Here is a 16,216-nt window from a genome sequence, read left to right on the forward strand (position 1 = left end):
AAAAGAATAAATAGTCCCATGAGTGAATTGCAGCTTATTACTGCTTTGCATAATCCATATTCTTCACATTCTTCACATGACTGCCGTCTCGAATATTTGTTTAGTACTAAGAGTCCTGGAAGACAATGCAGCTTTGAATAAAGTGCTGCAGGATGTCCAGATGCCCTCCAAAAAACTGGATTTCATCATTTTGAATGAAACAAGTAAGTTAAATTTCTTTAAGAACAGAACTGCTCATGGAAACGCAAATAAAAATGTCTTTAAATGTGATAACTTGATCTGAAAATACACATTTTATATTATATGTAACTCTAACCTAAGTTTATTTTTTCTATGAAATAGCCTGTCATGAAAACTGCTAGTTTTACTTTTTGTTTTGCTTTGTTTTGTTTTAAAATACAGTACCATTCTATGTAAAATTTATTCCGTTAAGAGGAAAACCTCTGGAAAAACTCCAGTTTCATACCGTTAATAACTCTGTCCTATAAAGTATTAATTGCATGTTTGATTTAATGGTATCCTAATATATTTTGCCTTTAACCCAAAGAGATAAAAAAAAATGTCTGAGATTATTGTATAAAACATTAGGGTTGGCTGTAAAATGTTGAAACTTGAGACCCAGAAGAGAGACCTTGGATTTTTCTAACCTTCCCCCTGCCACACAGTTAACCTAGTCCCTGTGCTGGGAACCTGAGCACTNTCATTTTTATTTGCTCATTTTTTCCATTAAGAGCTAATTGCTCATGGGGGAATGGGGAAATCCACCAGGACTGATTTTACATTTTTAAAGAAATATAGGCTAATAATAGAAAAGATTCAAAAAGATTCGATAAAAAAGATTCATCCAAGTTTAAATAGCAGGAAAAGCACCGGAAAGCAGAGGTGCTTCTGAAGAACTCCTTAGAGTGGGGCTACTCAAATGAAATGTGCATACAAATCACCCGGAATCGTGTTAAGGCAGTGTTCTGTGATCCAGCAAGGGGAGAGAGTTCAGAGTTTGTAAGTCGTTCCTAAGTGATGCCAGTGCTGCTGGCATGCCCATCGGGCATGATGGGCAAGGATTTAGAATTCTGGAGAGCCACCTGGACTGTTGGTGCAAAAGACACTGCACACTAAGATATGCCAAAAGTGGGGGACCCCAAAAGTGTTTGACTCAGAGAAGCCACAGGACTGAATGGATAACCTGATAGGGAATGAGGATGGAGCTTAGAGCCAGAGAGTCCACCTGGGAGGTGGTTGTACATTCAAACTCCAGGAAAGGAGGGCCTCGGGGGGAAGGAGGTGAGGTCAAGAAGGAGGGGCAGAAGGAGGAGGGACTGGGGATTACAAAGAACCCACATCCCAAAGAAAACAGTACAACTTCAGAATGATGGAACTAAAACACTTCTTATCAACTAGTACCAATTCAAACAAAGGAGAGATCAAATGATGAGTTTGGCATACTTACTGAAAACAACATGGTCAACACATAGCTTGACATTCTATTAAAAAATAATAATGACTTAAATTTAGAAGGCATAAAATAATCAACAAAAGGCAAATTAAAGAGCAATCTATTTATATATTTTACTCGTAAACCTTCCTTTTTACATCAACTGAAATAACTGTAACCAAGGAAGGAAGGAAGAAAGAAAAGGAAAAAAAGAGGAGAAGGAAGGAAGGAAGGGAGGGAGGGAGGGAGGGGAGAGAGAGAGAGAGAGAGAGAGAGGGAGGGAGAAAGAAAGAAAGAAAAGAAAGAAAGAAAGAAAGAAAAGAAAGAGAGAGAGAGAGAGAAAGAAAGAAAGAAAGAAAGAAAGAAAGAAAGAAAGAAAGAAAGAAAAGAAAGAAGGAAGGAAGGAAGGAAGGAAAAGCAGCAGCAGCTCTAGAGATATGGATTTTTTTTTCCCCTTCAGGTTAAATCTATTGAAGCTGGAAATAATTTGATTAAAATATGGAACATAACTCTGTCTCTCTCTCTCTCTCTCTAAGATTTATTAGTGTACCTCATCATCTTGAATTTGGGAGCAAAGGAAACCAATTCATTATTTAGAGACAAATTTTATTAAACTGATGCTAAATCAAGCACAGAGAATTAAACAGATCTGCAGACCATACAGAACGTTCACAACAGTCTGCTCCATGTAAACCTGATTTTATTCTGTGAAACACAGAGCTGAAAATGGGAACTCAGCTTTGCGGACTGGGATGGCAATAAGAATTACAAAAATGTTATTAAATCAGAATTTTAAAATAGAGTTGGGGCCAACTAAAAATCCTAAACATCTTCAAGGAAATTCAAGAAGAGGAAAACATTTTGGAGGAAAACTTAGAACATAAGCCATAAACAAACTAGATAAGTAATCAGATGCCAAAGAACAGAATCATAAAAACAAAACATTAGCAATTCTAAGATGTACTTTTATTTTACAAGGCACCAATGTATTTAATAGATACATTAGAAACGACTTTATGACTTTAATCTTCACTAGTATCCTAACCTGAAAAAGAATATTTTTTATTTCTTAAAAACATACTGAATCTAAGCAAATCATTTTCTTTCTCAATTCTAATTTAACAAATTGTTGACTCCTAGCTATGATTTATCACTGACAGAAACAAGAGACCTAGATCATGTGCTAATAATCATTCTTGCTTTACTAATTAATCTTTCTGTTTGTTTAGAATTTTGGTATCAGATGATTTTGCCGCCTCATTTTGATACATCCAAGAAATATCCTCTCCTAATAGATGTGTAAGTATTCAAGAGGAAGGAACAATTTGGAAATTAACCATTGCACTTTTTTTTTCTTTTACCCAGGGTAGCTTACCGGAAATTAATGTTTAAAAATGTTTTAAAAATCCTTTCTCTCTTCCTGAATTCTTGTGAAACAGTTTTACTGTTTCCTTCTACCACTTTGCACTCACAAACACAAACCTTTGTTGCCTACCATCTTTCTAATGGAGAGAGTAGACATCCTTTTGTCATAATTTTGTTTTGATTTGTTTCTCTGAAATACAAGGGAATTCCGGAAAATTTTCAGGTCCCAGTTTTATCCTTACCTCATACACATTTTAACATGCAAGAGATAGGTATTAGTAGTGTTAACAATTTCTTTACCCCAGAATTTGCCCAAACATCTCCAATGGTGGCCTTTGATTCACTAGGACATCAGATTTCTTTTCCATTAGTTCCTGAAATATTACTGCCTGGTATTTCCCACTCCCATCTTTGGTAAAATGATGTGATATAGGAAATTGTTCATTATAACCCAGACGTCTTCAGGGCTTAGAGAAAGTTCTGAAATCACAAATCTTGGAACAGTAAATGTAAACTCATGCACACTCTAAATATGGCATCTTTGTAAAGTAGTTTTAATAATTATTGAGAATATATTTTACTGTAATCCTTCTAAAATTGCCCTGAACTCACCTATGATGCCACAACGTGACTCTTCCTGTCCTTTATTAAAAACAAAAGAAAAAGAAACCAACAAATGTGCTGGAGACCTGCCACACACCAGGTGATTTGCAAGCCTATATGAGGAGTTTCTATTGCACCCATTATATAGGGAGAAAAACAGGAGAGGTGTTAATATCCAACACAGGCTGTTGCACTGTAGTTACAGTTCCATGTGAACAAAACATAAAAGCTCAAAGAAAGAGAAAACGTATTTTAAACTTTAAGATATGCTGTATGATTTTCAGTAAGCCTTATTACTTTGACTATAGCGACGCTAATTTGCTTTAGGTTTTAGCCCCCATACTGAAAACAGATCTTTTAGAAAAGAGTGATGTTTTTGTATCTCTGATTCCCTAGTAAGAAATGGTTAGATCTTCCCTTTATAAGGAAAATTAAAAAAAAAACACACAACAGGGTAAATTTACTGCCTGTTTCTTTTCAGTTATATTCCTCTTCCCATCCTTAGATGTCTAAATCTTTGCTTTCTATTTTTTTTTTTTAAATAATGTTGTTTAATCTTAGGGGGTTAGATGACTTGACACATAACTAATATTAAGGGAAGCTGTTACTCTACCAAATCTGCTATCATTGAATCTCATATCATTTCACATGTTGTTAAAAAATTTTACTTGCCCAAGAAATGCATGACAGCATTCTTCTCTTTAAAGTTAGAATGTTACAATATTTAGTTTAAAATTAAGGTAATATAATGTTTGTTAAAAAACCAAAGTTCTTTTGATGGAAGATGAGCAAAGGCATGCAGTGGAGGGGACAGTGAGCAAATCAGTAGGAGAAATTGGCTTGGAGGAAGAGGTATTGGAGAAGGTCTGGGTCCAGGAGTCCTGTAGATCATGTAAAGACAGCATATTTAAATGCGATGCAAGGAGCTATTGGGAGCTTGTCTTGATTAACAAATGGAAATGAGAGGGCTTGATGGAAAGTGTGCATCCAGCTGTGTGGGAGTGGGTTACAGTCTATAAAGATTGCTGATATCAGGGAGTTACACTCATTAATAAGTAGAATGCTGAACAACAACATGCCCATTTTTCAATACTGTCTACTTCTTTCTCCTTTGAAGTTTTAAGGAATAGCATCCATTCATTCCACAATGACTCATGCACATTTGCAGCCTTAGTGTGCAACCCCATCTAGGGTTGGGGGAAAACTGCATATTATCAGCAGTCAAAATGGTCCTTAAGGAAGTTCCAGCCCAAGAAATACACTTGTAGTCAAGGAGTGCTTGTAAGCCAGGGAGGAAAGATATATTCAAAGCTGCATTTATTGCCATCTTCTTTAATTTTTCCTAACACAACTTCCCTATCCCAACTATTAAGTCTTTACCTCTTTGATTTCCAAGAAACATACGACTTAGAAAATGTTAGTCTATGAAGTCTGTGTTTGATAGTAGTCTTCAAAGATAATGATGGGCATCTTTGAAGGAAACACACAGCCGTTATAGTCATGTTGCCAAGTTTTAGAGGAACCATTGTGGAAACCCTGGTGGCTGGCACAATTTCAGTCTCATGCTCTGGAAAGATGCATACTTCTTGTCCACAGGGAGTAGAAATACAAGCACTCCTCATTTGATTCAGAAAAACCACAAAGGCTAACAATTTGGGATTTTTCACAGATATGCAGGCCCGTGTAGTCAAAAAGCAGACGCTGTCTTCAGACTCAACTGGGCTACTTACCTTGCAAGCACAGAAAACATTATCGTAGCTAGCTTTGATGGCAGAGGAAGTGGTTACCAAGGAGATAAGATCATGCACGCAGTCAACAGAAGACTGGGAACATTTGAAGTTGAAGATCAAATTGAAGCAGCCAGGTGAGTGACTAGGAGATGAATTCTAAGATCATTTGATTTTCCTCCCTCAATTTATATTTCAAAGTTGTAAAGTATAAAGAATGTGGAGTGCTCTGGGATGAACCTTTCATCTTTGGGGTGCATTTTTCATGAAGGTATCATATTTATATAAATATGTATGTCATTATAGACTTATATAAAAGTTAAGGAAGACAAATCTCTTAAATTCCTCTATGTATGTGACCCTAGGGAGTTGGTATATGTGCTACCACCTTCTAGGAACAGAGACTTGACTAGACTCTTCTAACACATGGACAAACTGAGGGATAAATGTACCCCTGAGTAAACACCTAACTCAACAAGTGAACCATCCTTGTAGTCAAGTACAAGTGAAGGAGTTAGTGTTCCTTTTGAGTCTAAGAGGTTACCTACATGTGATAGCTATGAAGTCCTAGGAGTGGCTCTTACAGTCTAGATGAGGGTTACTTTGCCATTTGGAGAAAACTGTGGAGTACAGTCATCTACACTCACAATTATAAGGACTTCATTAAGTATGAACTCATTCTTGTGCTTTCCAGTCATGGGGCCATAGATAGACATGACCTGGTTTAAGAGAGACTTTAATCACGAATAATGGTCACCATGCAATGCACATGTAATGTGGGCAATGTTTTACATGAATTTTCATGGGAACTGTACCGCAGCCCTGCAAGGTGGGTGTCTGTACTCCACGTTTCAGGTAAAAAAAAAAAATAATAATAATTGCAGGCTCTTAGGCTAGGCAATTTGCCAAGGAAGTCAGGATTTGAAGCCAGTTTCCAACTCCCATACAGCTGCATTCAACTGGTAAAAGTGAAATGTAGTCTTTGAGTTTCTATAACCAACTGCATTGGATGTCTTGGGAAACATTATAAGTAGTTGATTTAAAATAATGTTGTGAAATCATAAACTAGCAAATGCAGACAAATTGTGAATGATTAAGTGGGTGGAAGAAAACAAGTGAGTGCCTTTAAAAACAAGAAACAATTGAAGCAAAGAGAATTTATTAAGTATCCATAAGTCTCTTGTGGTAAAGTTAATGATTAGCTATTTTCCTTTAAAGTAAAGAAGAGAGAAAGGGAAGTTTAGAGAGAGGATGAACTGGTTCAGAAGTAAGGCTGTGATATTTTAAAACTAAATGTTTATCCAAATGGATCCTCTTTGAGAAAGGACAGAGTTTCCAGGGTTTCTCAAATCTAACATTATAGAATTGGTTATCCCCAATATACATCTCCAGTTTAAAAAATCAATGAGGGGTACTTGGGCCCCTCATTTGTCCGTTAAGCAGTTTTGTCCGTTAAGCAGCTGGCTCTTGATCTTAGCTTAGGTCATGATCTCACAGTTCAGTGAGTTCGAGCCCCACATCAGGCTCTGAGTTGATAGCACAGCCTGCTTCGGATTCTGTCTCTCCTTCTCTTTGTGCCTTCCCCACTTGCTCTCTCTCTCTCTGTGTCTCAAAATAAATAAACTTAAAAAAAATGTAATGAGATGTAGTGTATTTATATAACAGAATACTATTTCAGTGACTACAAAGAACAATATACATAGATGAATCTCAGGCTTTTGAATGAAAGAAGCCAGGCAAAAGAGTATATATCCTGCATGACCCATTTTATATGAAGTTCAAAAACAGGCATGGATTGGAATCCTATAAAAGGAAAATATTTCATGTTTTCCTTTTGCAAAGGGAGAAATGACCCAGAGGCTTTCAGGGGATAGTAGAGCACTTACTATATCATAGTTTTAAGAATATACTCATTCCCGTAAAGGCTTATCAACTGTACACTCATGATTTGGTAGACATTTCCATACATCTATGTGGTCTAAGTTTTAAAAGTGTAAAGGGAGAAGATAATTGAAAACTACTTTTAATTTTTGCTAATAATGCTTAACTCAGGGCAGCGTAAGGCATATATCTATAACTGAAAACACAAAAATTCTCCAACTCACATACAAGTCAATATAAGGTCCCCACCTCACATCAATACTACAAAGTTAAAGAGTCCCATTGCTAGATTTCTTCTTAAAGGAAACAAATTACCCTTTGATGTAAGGCTAAAATTAAGAAGAGGGTGCATAAAACATTTTTCTGATTTCTGTACCTTGATACCAATCCTGAACACAAGTGGCAAAAAGGCTTCTTCATCAAGGAAAAATCACTTCCTGTTTAATGGGTGCTGAGCTAACTAATCAACACCCAGCATAAGAAGGGATTTATTTAGAGATAAGTGTTTAAGTTCTCAGGTAGGGGGCCCAGAGACATTTCTAAGCCCTACCCAGATGTTTTCCGTGCCTCTCTATTTCTCCATGGCAGGGGCAGCCTCTCTTAAACTCAAAAACATCTGGAGAGATTTAAATTCAATTATGTAAAGAAAAGTGCATCTGGGCTGCAAATTTTTATATAAAGCTGTGAAAAAAACTGCCAGGATTTGTTTTCTGTGAATCACACACACACACACACACACACACACACACACACACACAGACAAAATTTTTATGGACTCCAATAAAAGTAAACTGTGTTCATCTGGCCTTTGAGTTTAAAATGACAGACATCCTTCTCAGGTGTTTATTTGATTGCTGGCAGTAATTAATCTTGGATTCCAATAGGATGAAATAGAGAACAAATAGCAGGGTTTCCTATGTGTACACTTATTTTAGTTTTCTATAAATAGTGCAATGCTAATTCATGGACTTCTTCCATGTATTTTAGACGATTTTCAAAAATGGGATTTGTGGACGACACACGGATTGCAATTTGGGGCTGGGTGAGTAGTTGTTTGGTTAATGTATCTGTATGCATATAGTTAGTGAATATAATCCAGAGCATGATAAATTATCTTTGGCATGTAAATATTTAGAGATGGAAATCACGTAGCTTTTAATCTAAGAAGATCCAAACAAAATGTCTTCAATCTCCAGACAGTGAGTCCCTGTTAGGTATACAGCTTTGTTTATTCTGATTAAGGAGGGAGATGAGGGAGGTAAGGAAAAGGGAGAAAGAAGGAGAATGGTGGGGAAGGAGAGTAGGAGACAGGGAAGGAGGGAGATTCTTCTCGTGAGTCAAAGTTAGTAAAGATCTAGTGTTTATTGATTTTGTTTTCTTTAATTAGTATCCAGCAAACTTTTGATGCCTTTCCCCCTCAGACCTATCAAGAAATGGGATGAGGGCTCTGAAAGTGTAGGCTTTAGATATTGTCCAATTAAGGCCAATTTAAGCCCTTCTCTATCATGCTATCTCTAAAGAGGCACAGTATATAAAGATGTGAGAAATATGGAAACTGCGACTTGCTTACCATATGTCCTGAATTCCTTTACCTCCATAAAAATAACCATTTCCATTCCTTAGTCATATGGAGGGTACGTAACCTCAATGGTCCTGGGAGCAGGCAGTGGTGTGTTCAAGTGTGGAATAGCTGTGGCGCCTGTCTCACGGTGGGAGTATTATGGTATGTAATTACTATCATGTACAAAGATACAGAACAATGACCTTAAAATGTCAATGACAAAACCATTCCTTTTTGAGTTTCAGTGTGTCTGCAGGAAATAAGCTGATTCATCGTAGATATACTTTATGGTTATCTAAAATCAAATGATCTCACTTATTCTGCTATTGCAAACTGCTGGGTGGTATTATTTGATATCTACACATTTACTTATCAATAAATACTCTTTTCCAAATTTCAAAACATCCCTATTGCTACATTTCTGCAGATAAACCTTCCTTTATCTTTATTCTGCTTTGTGCGTTGGGGCTTCACATAATAGCAGAATAAAAGAAGCATGTATTTCTTTTTCTTCCAGTAAAGGTCAAATATAAGTAGGGTTCGTTAGGTGGGAAAAGGAGAACAGGGACAAGGAAATTCCTAGGGGATTTGTCTCTAAGTTAATGAAAGCCACTCTAGGCTCTCCTTTTCATCATTCAGAAAATAATTATATAAGGCATCATATACATGTAAGACTATAATTCCTCAGGGGGAGGGAGTGAGCACTGGAACACTAGGTAGGTGGTGAGAAGATAAATTATTTTCCTGCACCTTTTCAGACCCCATCTCAAATCCTTTATGTGATAGACTCATTGATAACAAATATGCTTATTAAATATTTTTGGCCCCAGTATGTGCAGTACCAATCTTGTGGAAAGCCCTTTTTTAAAGCCTAAATCAAGAGAAGCCAATGTACAGATAATAAACAATAAATAAATACATAATAATAAAATAAATAAAATGTTTCTATCTTTCTGTTAAAAAAAATGGAAAACATAGTTACAACTTAGTCCATGCACAAATGGATTTGTTTTCATAGAATCCTTTCCTGTTTGATACTAATTGTTCTGTTGCATAGCTTGTTTTTGGAGACCTCTGGTGGCCAATAAAATAAAATAGCAATCTTTATAAGTTTAGAAGTCTAATAAAAAGAGAGCTTCATTAAACCTATATGGACCAACCCAACTTTCCAGACATAGAACTTTCTAGAATTCTTACGTATGTGTTAATTTGAACAACTTTATTCAAAGATCATATAGAAGGAACGCATAAATGGCATTTCAAAGATGGATTTATAAAAGTTCACAACTGTACTATGCATTTAAAATATACTATTATTAAAATTCAGATCGTCTCACACATGTAAACCTGATTACCATAATAAGCAAGGGTTATTATGTTCTAGAACAAGAAGAATTGAAGTCTTCTGCTGTTTGGGGAAGATTTATTTTGTCCTTAAAGACTTTTTCTCTTCCATCACATGTACAACCTAAATTATTCATATTTAAATGTTAAAATATATGAGCATTTTATGAAGATCTTATATTTTAAAACATCCTTTAAAGTATATTTTCTATATTAGTGTCCTCTAGACATGTAAAATTACATGTAGTCTGTATTCCTTTTAATCAAAATATAAAATATTGCCATTTATTTTGGAGGACAATATTTTGTTTTCCATAGGAAAATATAAAGAATACATGTGAAATAATTAACACTCATTATCAACATAGTTTTTAAATCTACAATGCCAGTCATTTAAAAAGGTTAGAATGTTACCTAAGGTGGCAGTGGTTGTTGTGTGTGTGTGTGTGTGTGTGTATCATATATTCATATATCTGATTTTTAAAAGGCAAAAATGTGTTTAATTATCCAAAAAAACCAATTATGCATCCTGTTCTCAGCCATATAGATAAAAGAGCTTAAATCATTTCAGCAAATATTAATGTAACCTATTTCACAGTACACAACTTTGTCACACAATTTGGTTATAATACCAAAATGAGGGCCCACCACAAAATGAAAGAAAATGAATGTTTAACTTGCATTGTGATGGAGTAACTGAGCTAATACAGGGGTATACAGCAAATAAATTCTTTGTTTTCATTATAGCGAATTTTAACCTGCCAAAAAAACCCCTAAAATCTGATTTAATTAAACAACTAGTAATTGAACATTATAAAGGGCTTCCAAAAGGAAATTAAGGTATATGCTTATGTCAGGATCAAAACCTTAAGACAGTTGAGTCAATAAGTGACTTTCTAACTTAGATTCTTTGAGAGGGTCAGATGATAGTGTAAAGAGCCCTTACCTTTTAGCACTTCACATTTTGGTTTTTCTGCAGATGGATTATTGATTGGGTTTTAGATCACCTAATTTGATCTCCCTCTACCCTCATTGGTTGTGGCTAAGTATGGAAAAACGTGAGTGTGAGCAGGTGTGTCTGGCTGCATTAACAAGCCCAATAAAAATGATCTCAAGGAGACACTCTTAAGGGGGACACTATAGACCTATGCACAAGTTAAGACATGTGAAAGCACATAAAGTAACAATAAAAGGAAGAAAAGTTTTATTGTGTGAATTAAGTGCTTTAAAAATTTTTTCATCACAGATTCAGTGTATACAGAACGTTACATGGGTTTGCCAACTCCAGAGGACAACCTCGACTATTACAGGGTAAGAGATGAGAAGCCAGATCCATTTTATAACCTATTTATAAGTTGTTTAAGAACATTTTTAAGTGTATCTATTCTAGAAAATATATATTTTTTTATTTCCAACAAAATTCTTGTTAAAAAGAAATAACACAGGTGGTTTAGAGATACTCCAATAGCTTCCCCTACTATATTCTGCATAATTACAGTCTTTATCGTATGCTATATAGGTCACAATATGCATTCATTTGGAAATACAAAGCAACACCAGATAATTACTTTAATTATAAAAATTTCATTTAGAAAACATGTCAAATTCAACATATTCCTTTAGAGCCCAGAAGACTCTAAACCTCTAGCTATATATTAAAATGTCTATGATATTATCATACTTAAGATGTATGTACAAGCCTATGATTTTCTTATTCATACCAACTATGTACAGTTCATGCAAACTAGATTTGAGTGGAACAGGTGACAAGTAGGTACAGTTGGGCAGTGTCCTGCAAAGCCCTTGAACCCACATTCCTGAATAGCATCCAACATGGCTGGCTGATGGAAGACAGGTGGGCAGATTGCTTTGCAGACAAGCTATAGCCTTGAGAATGTGGCCTGGAAGTAACAATCATTGGCAGTGGCGTGTGCTAGTGTGGATGCCATGGCTGGGCCAGAGCTCTGTCTCTGGTGCCGCTCTGATGTCACTGGAAGTGCTAGCCTAAGTCTAGGGACCTCTGTGGCACTTGGGCTCTTCCAAAACTTTCCTGAGTCTGTCATGTTTGTTGAAAACACCAAAACCTGTGGATGACAAAGTAAATCATCTCATGTTTACCTTCTCTGAAGGGAATTCGAAACTCTTCTCAGGACAGTAAATTAAAAAGCAAGAAAAACAAAAACAGGAGTAAGTTACCACAATTTCTCAGCTGTGCCACAAGTCTCTGTCCACGGGTTTCATATCAATGCATTGCTCTGAGCACTATTTGTATGTTGTTGTAAGGTGCCGCCATTACTATAGATTCTGAATCCGTGTGATCAAAACACAGTAAAACTCAAAAGTTTTGCAACCTAAGTATACACAGTTTAGTTTTCCCTCTTTGTGCTTTATTTATGAAGGCTCAGGGCGGAGGCCGTGCAGGGAGGAGCCTGTGGCTGTGTCTAGGCCCGAGTGTGTGTTTTCATCTCTGTTTTTTAGTCAAGATAGGAAAGTGACAACCGGTAATGTGACATGCATAAATCATCTTCCACTGCAAAGTGGTCCCATAGTCAGGCTGTCCCCATTTCCTCTGTTTGTCGCCCCTAATACTTTGAACTCAATTTTTCCCATTCTTCTTCCACATCCAATAAGCTGCTATAGACATCCTTCCTTTCTTGTCACCACTTTGCTGCTGTCACAGGACTGTCTGCTTTTCTGATAAGAACCCATTGTTGTCCCTTTCACTTGTCTTTCTATACTCCAGTCTATACCACAAAGAGGTGTGATATTAATCCCCACCTTCCCACATACAACACTTTCATGGATCTTCTGTGTGACTCAACTGAATCCAACCCTCAGTCTTTAACCAGATGGTCAGCCTCCATCTCACAGTGGTCTAGTACACTTGTAATGGTCATTGTTCTCCAAATATTTCTGGGCATTGCCCTGTTCTGTTCCTTATGCCTGGAATGTCGCTTCCCCTATATCTCCATTTACTAGGAAATCTGTACTGATCTTCCAGTGGACTGGCATCCCCTTTTGATTCTTACGATATTTTCTTGCATATCTCTTACTCTTCAGGTTGTCTTGAACTCATGGTTATTTTGTACTCCCTTTTCTCCTTGACACTCTTATTAACTGTTCAGGTCTTTACTCAAGATTGTATTCTTGAACCTGAAAACCTTAAACCTTGATTTAAGAACTTTTTGAAGGGAAGCATTCTCACAACAATTGCACGTCTCCATCACTTCTCTCCTTTTCCATCTGGAATTTTCTTTTCCATAACCTGACCAGGATGCTTATGGTATGCCATATGTGCTGAGTTGCTGAAGGGTTTTCCCAAATATTCTAAGGTACTTAAAATCTCCTGGAACAGAGGTGTACTGTCCAGGACCCTAACCCTGACTCTAGAATCAGCTGGATGTTAAGTCAAAAATCCATTTTAAATATCCCATTCTGAGAAGTCTTTGAACCTAGAAGCACAGGGTCAAGTCCAAACCCTGACATCTAGGGAAGTCCATGCCACCTACCCTAACTTCCCCCGATGAACATCAGGCACCAGGGTGTTTCCTCTCATGCCAGCCCTCCTCCTCTAGGATGATCAATTTTAATTTACCATTTCATCTTGCCTTGTTTTCCAGTTTTTCCCATACGTTCCCCATTCCTGCTCTTCCTCACCTCTACTTGCCCTGAGGTGGCCACATTCATCTCTCCCCTTAGGTGTTCACTGCATGAGGTAGTCATGTAAATAGAAGTCCCTTCCCACCGCCAATGGCAACACACGCACACTGGGTGCACAGAGTCACTCTTTCACTTCACTGTACAGATGGTACCCGAGGACTGTTTAATCCTTCCACGCCAGGAGTCGAGTTTTCTTGGCACAAAATTCAGTGCTGGCAATGGACACATTAAAACTGCCAGTACCAGGGAGCTAAAGGTTCCCAGTGTGTTACTCAGAGGAATGATTTGGGCGGGTGAGAGTTAAGGTGTGTAGGGAAAGTGAGGCAAACACGTTCACTGAATTGTTTCCACTCTGGTAAGTTGCTTCCTCAGAGTGTGGCGAGCCGAATCTAAGTGCCTATATTTGGTGCACAGCAGGCTTTAGAATAAAGCTGCCCTCCTTTGTTTTTTAAATAAGCCTGTGCTTTTGTCTCTGGCAAGAACACATTCAAAGATGCTATTTTCCTCCGAGGCCCCAGCTGCCCCTCTGGACCCCATCTTTTACTTTTCCTTCCCAGGTTGTTTTTATTTCTCTCTCTCCTTCTTTCCCTCCCTCCCTCCACCCACCCTTTTGGAAAAGACAAAGAAGACAGTTCCTTAGAGGCTTTCAGTACCCTGTGCATGTCTGTGGGACAGAAGGAGATATTTTGAAAATGATTCCTGTTTAGTCTGACCCACGGACTCTCTTCAATACATCCAGGACAGGAAGAACTAAAGTGTGGAATAAGCAAGTCCTTGATCTTTGTTTACATTTGTAGCTAATGAATCATCAATACAGTAGCCAGTATTATAGCTTTTATAAGAGAAGATAATTTTTAATTTAAAAAAATGAGAAAAAGGATTCCCTATTAGGTATTGATGACCCAGATTTGGAAGAATTTGGAGAAACCCAAATCACAAAGAGAAGTACTTTTTATGAAATAAAGGTCCTACTTATGATTTAAGAAAGGGAATTTGAGAAACAGGGATGCCATGTAGAGTTGTTCAGCTTGTGCACTGCTAAAAGCTAGTCTACACTCCGTTTACTAAAACATGCACCTCTGGGGCTACATAGGACCAGAAAGAATGCCTTTTCCTATTCTTACAAAGCCACCATATAGATTAGCAGACCCTAGGACTAAAGCTCAGACCCAATGCAGTGACACAAACGGTGACTCTGTCAGACACTTTGTAGATAATCACCTAACAACTGCCAAGTGGAAAGCACTTTTAAAGGCAGTGTAGCTCTATGGAAACATCTTTTCAACATCTTTTCACTGAAACAATGTCAGTCCCAGCAGACCAAAATGTGACAGATTTTGAGCAAAGGAATCAGATAGATAATGAGAAAACCCTCAGCCCCACTAGCTAAAAGTAAATCTCTGTTGCAGCCACACCTTGAGGAGTACGTTTCTCACTGACACTGATGAGTGGTCTTTCATACGGTCAGTGATAGGCCTTTTAATCACACCTGTTAAAAAAAATTAACATGTGGTAGGCTTGCACTCACCCATTCAAGGTACCTGGTATTTTAATTGTTCAGAAGTTTATTAACTTGTTGGTGAGATAAAGCATGCACACAAAATTTTCAAAGAGAATTAAAAGACAGTAGGTAATAAACCATGAACTCAAATATGACAGAGTGCCCCCTATGTGTAGAAAAGACCAGAGGTTTCCAAACTGTGATGAGCCCCAGGAAATTTGAACCTTTTGAGCACGTAGGGCAGGGAAGGAAAGTGGCCAAGAAGTGAGGATTTCACTCCCCCCCCACGTCCCCCCCAACTCCTCTCAACCGGTGTGTGGGGGGGGGAGGGTTCAGTTACATTTACTTCATTCATTGTTTTCACTCATTCATTCAGTGCTTGCTTCTATGGCCAGACACTAATCTCAGCTCTTAACATGGATTATTTGGTTCAGTTCTCCATCACGTCCTCTGAGATAAGTGCTCTAATTATCTTCATTTTACTGACACTGAACCTGAGGCATAAAAATGTTACATAAATATAGAGACTGAGGAGTGGGAAAGGGTGGGGCACTTATGTGAAGCCAATAAAGGAAAATTTAGGAAATGAAGAGGGAGGGCATAGAGGCTCTCCGTAGGTTGCAGAGAGGGATGAGGCAGACAGGACAGCACACACATGAGTAGCAGGTACAGCTGGCTTCCCGGGGATTTGTGAAGCAGGTTGGAGGAACCGATGGATCACACGGAGGCAGGGCTGTGGGAAGAGCGGGCCAAATGGTGGCCTATAAGGCAGGACATAGACCGGGGCCGGGAATGGATTTATGAGTAGGCACAGAGAGAAGCAGAAGATCAAGGGCAAGAGAAATGGGGCCCAAGTCCTGAGCCTTGTTGCCAAGAGAAGAGGGCAGCCTGGAACACACAGAAGGGACTGATTTAACTTGTAGAGGAGATTTATTTTGCATTTTGCTCAAAATTTGATAGGCTTTTGGCAAGTGTATGAAACAGTCATAGATTTGGCAGTCTTCTGCTAGCAGATTTGAAATGTTCAATCCTTAAGAACTGCTGCATCGTTAGGTTATGCAAAACAGGGTGCAATTTTGTAAATATGCCATCTTGTACTGATTTGACATTTGTTCTATTATCCCAGAATATGCCAAAGGGAG

At 37.7% G+C, this 16,216-nt stretch overlaps 1 protein-coding gene across 1 annotated transcript in view; it reads left to right on the forward strand.

The window, feature by feature from the left end:
• DPP4 (dipeptidyl peptidase 4) overlaps positions 1-16,216 on the forward strand; it is a 76,643-nt gene that overhangs the window by 53,456 nt on the left and 6,971 nt on the right. Inside the window, exons 17-22 of the mRNA XM_077761033.1 lie at positions 105-203; positions 2,662-2,731; positions 5,070-5,264; positions 7,996-8,050; positions 8,632-8,731; positions 11,160-11,224. Coding sequence (XP_077617159.1) covers positions 105-203; positions 2,662-2,731; positions 5,070-5,264; positions 7,996-8,050; positions 8,632-8,731; positions 11,160-11,224 — 584 coding nt within the window. The remainder of the gene's footprint in view (positions 1-104; positions 204-2,661; positions 2,732-5,069; positions 5,265-7,995; positions 8,051-8,631; positions 8,732-11,159; positions 11,225-16,216) is intronic.

Source organism: Crocuta crocuta, unplaced genomic scaffold (assembly GCF_008692635.1).
Source record: "Crocuta crocuta isolate KB4526 unplaced genomic scaffold, BGI_CrCroc_1.0 scaffold153, whole genome shotgun sequence".
NCBI lineage: Eukaryota > Metazoa > Chordata > Mammalia > Carnivora > Hyaenidae > Crocuta > Crocuta crocuta.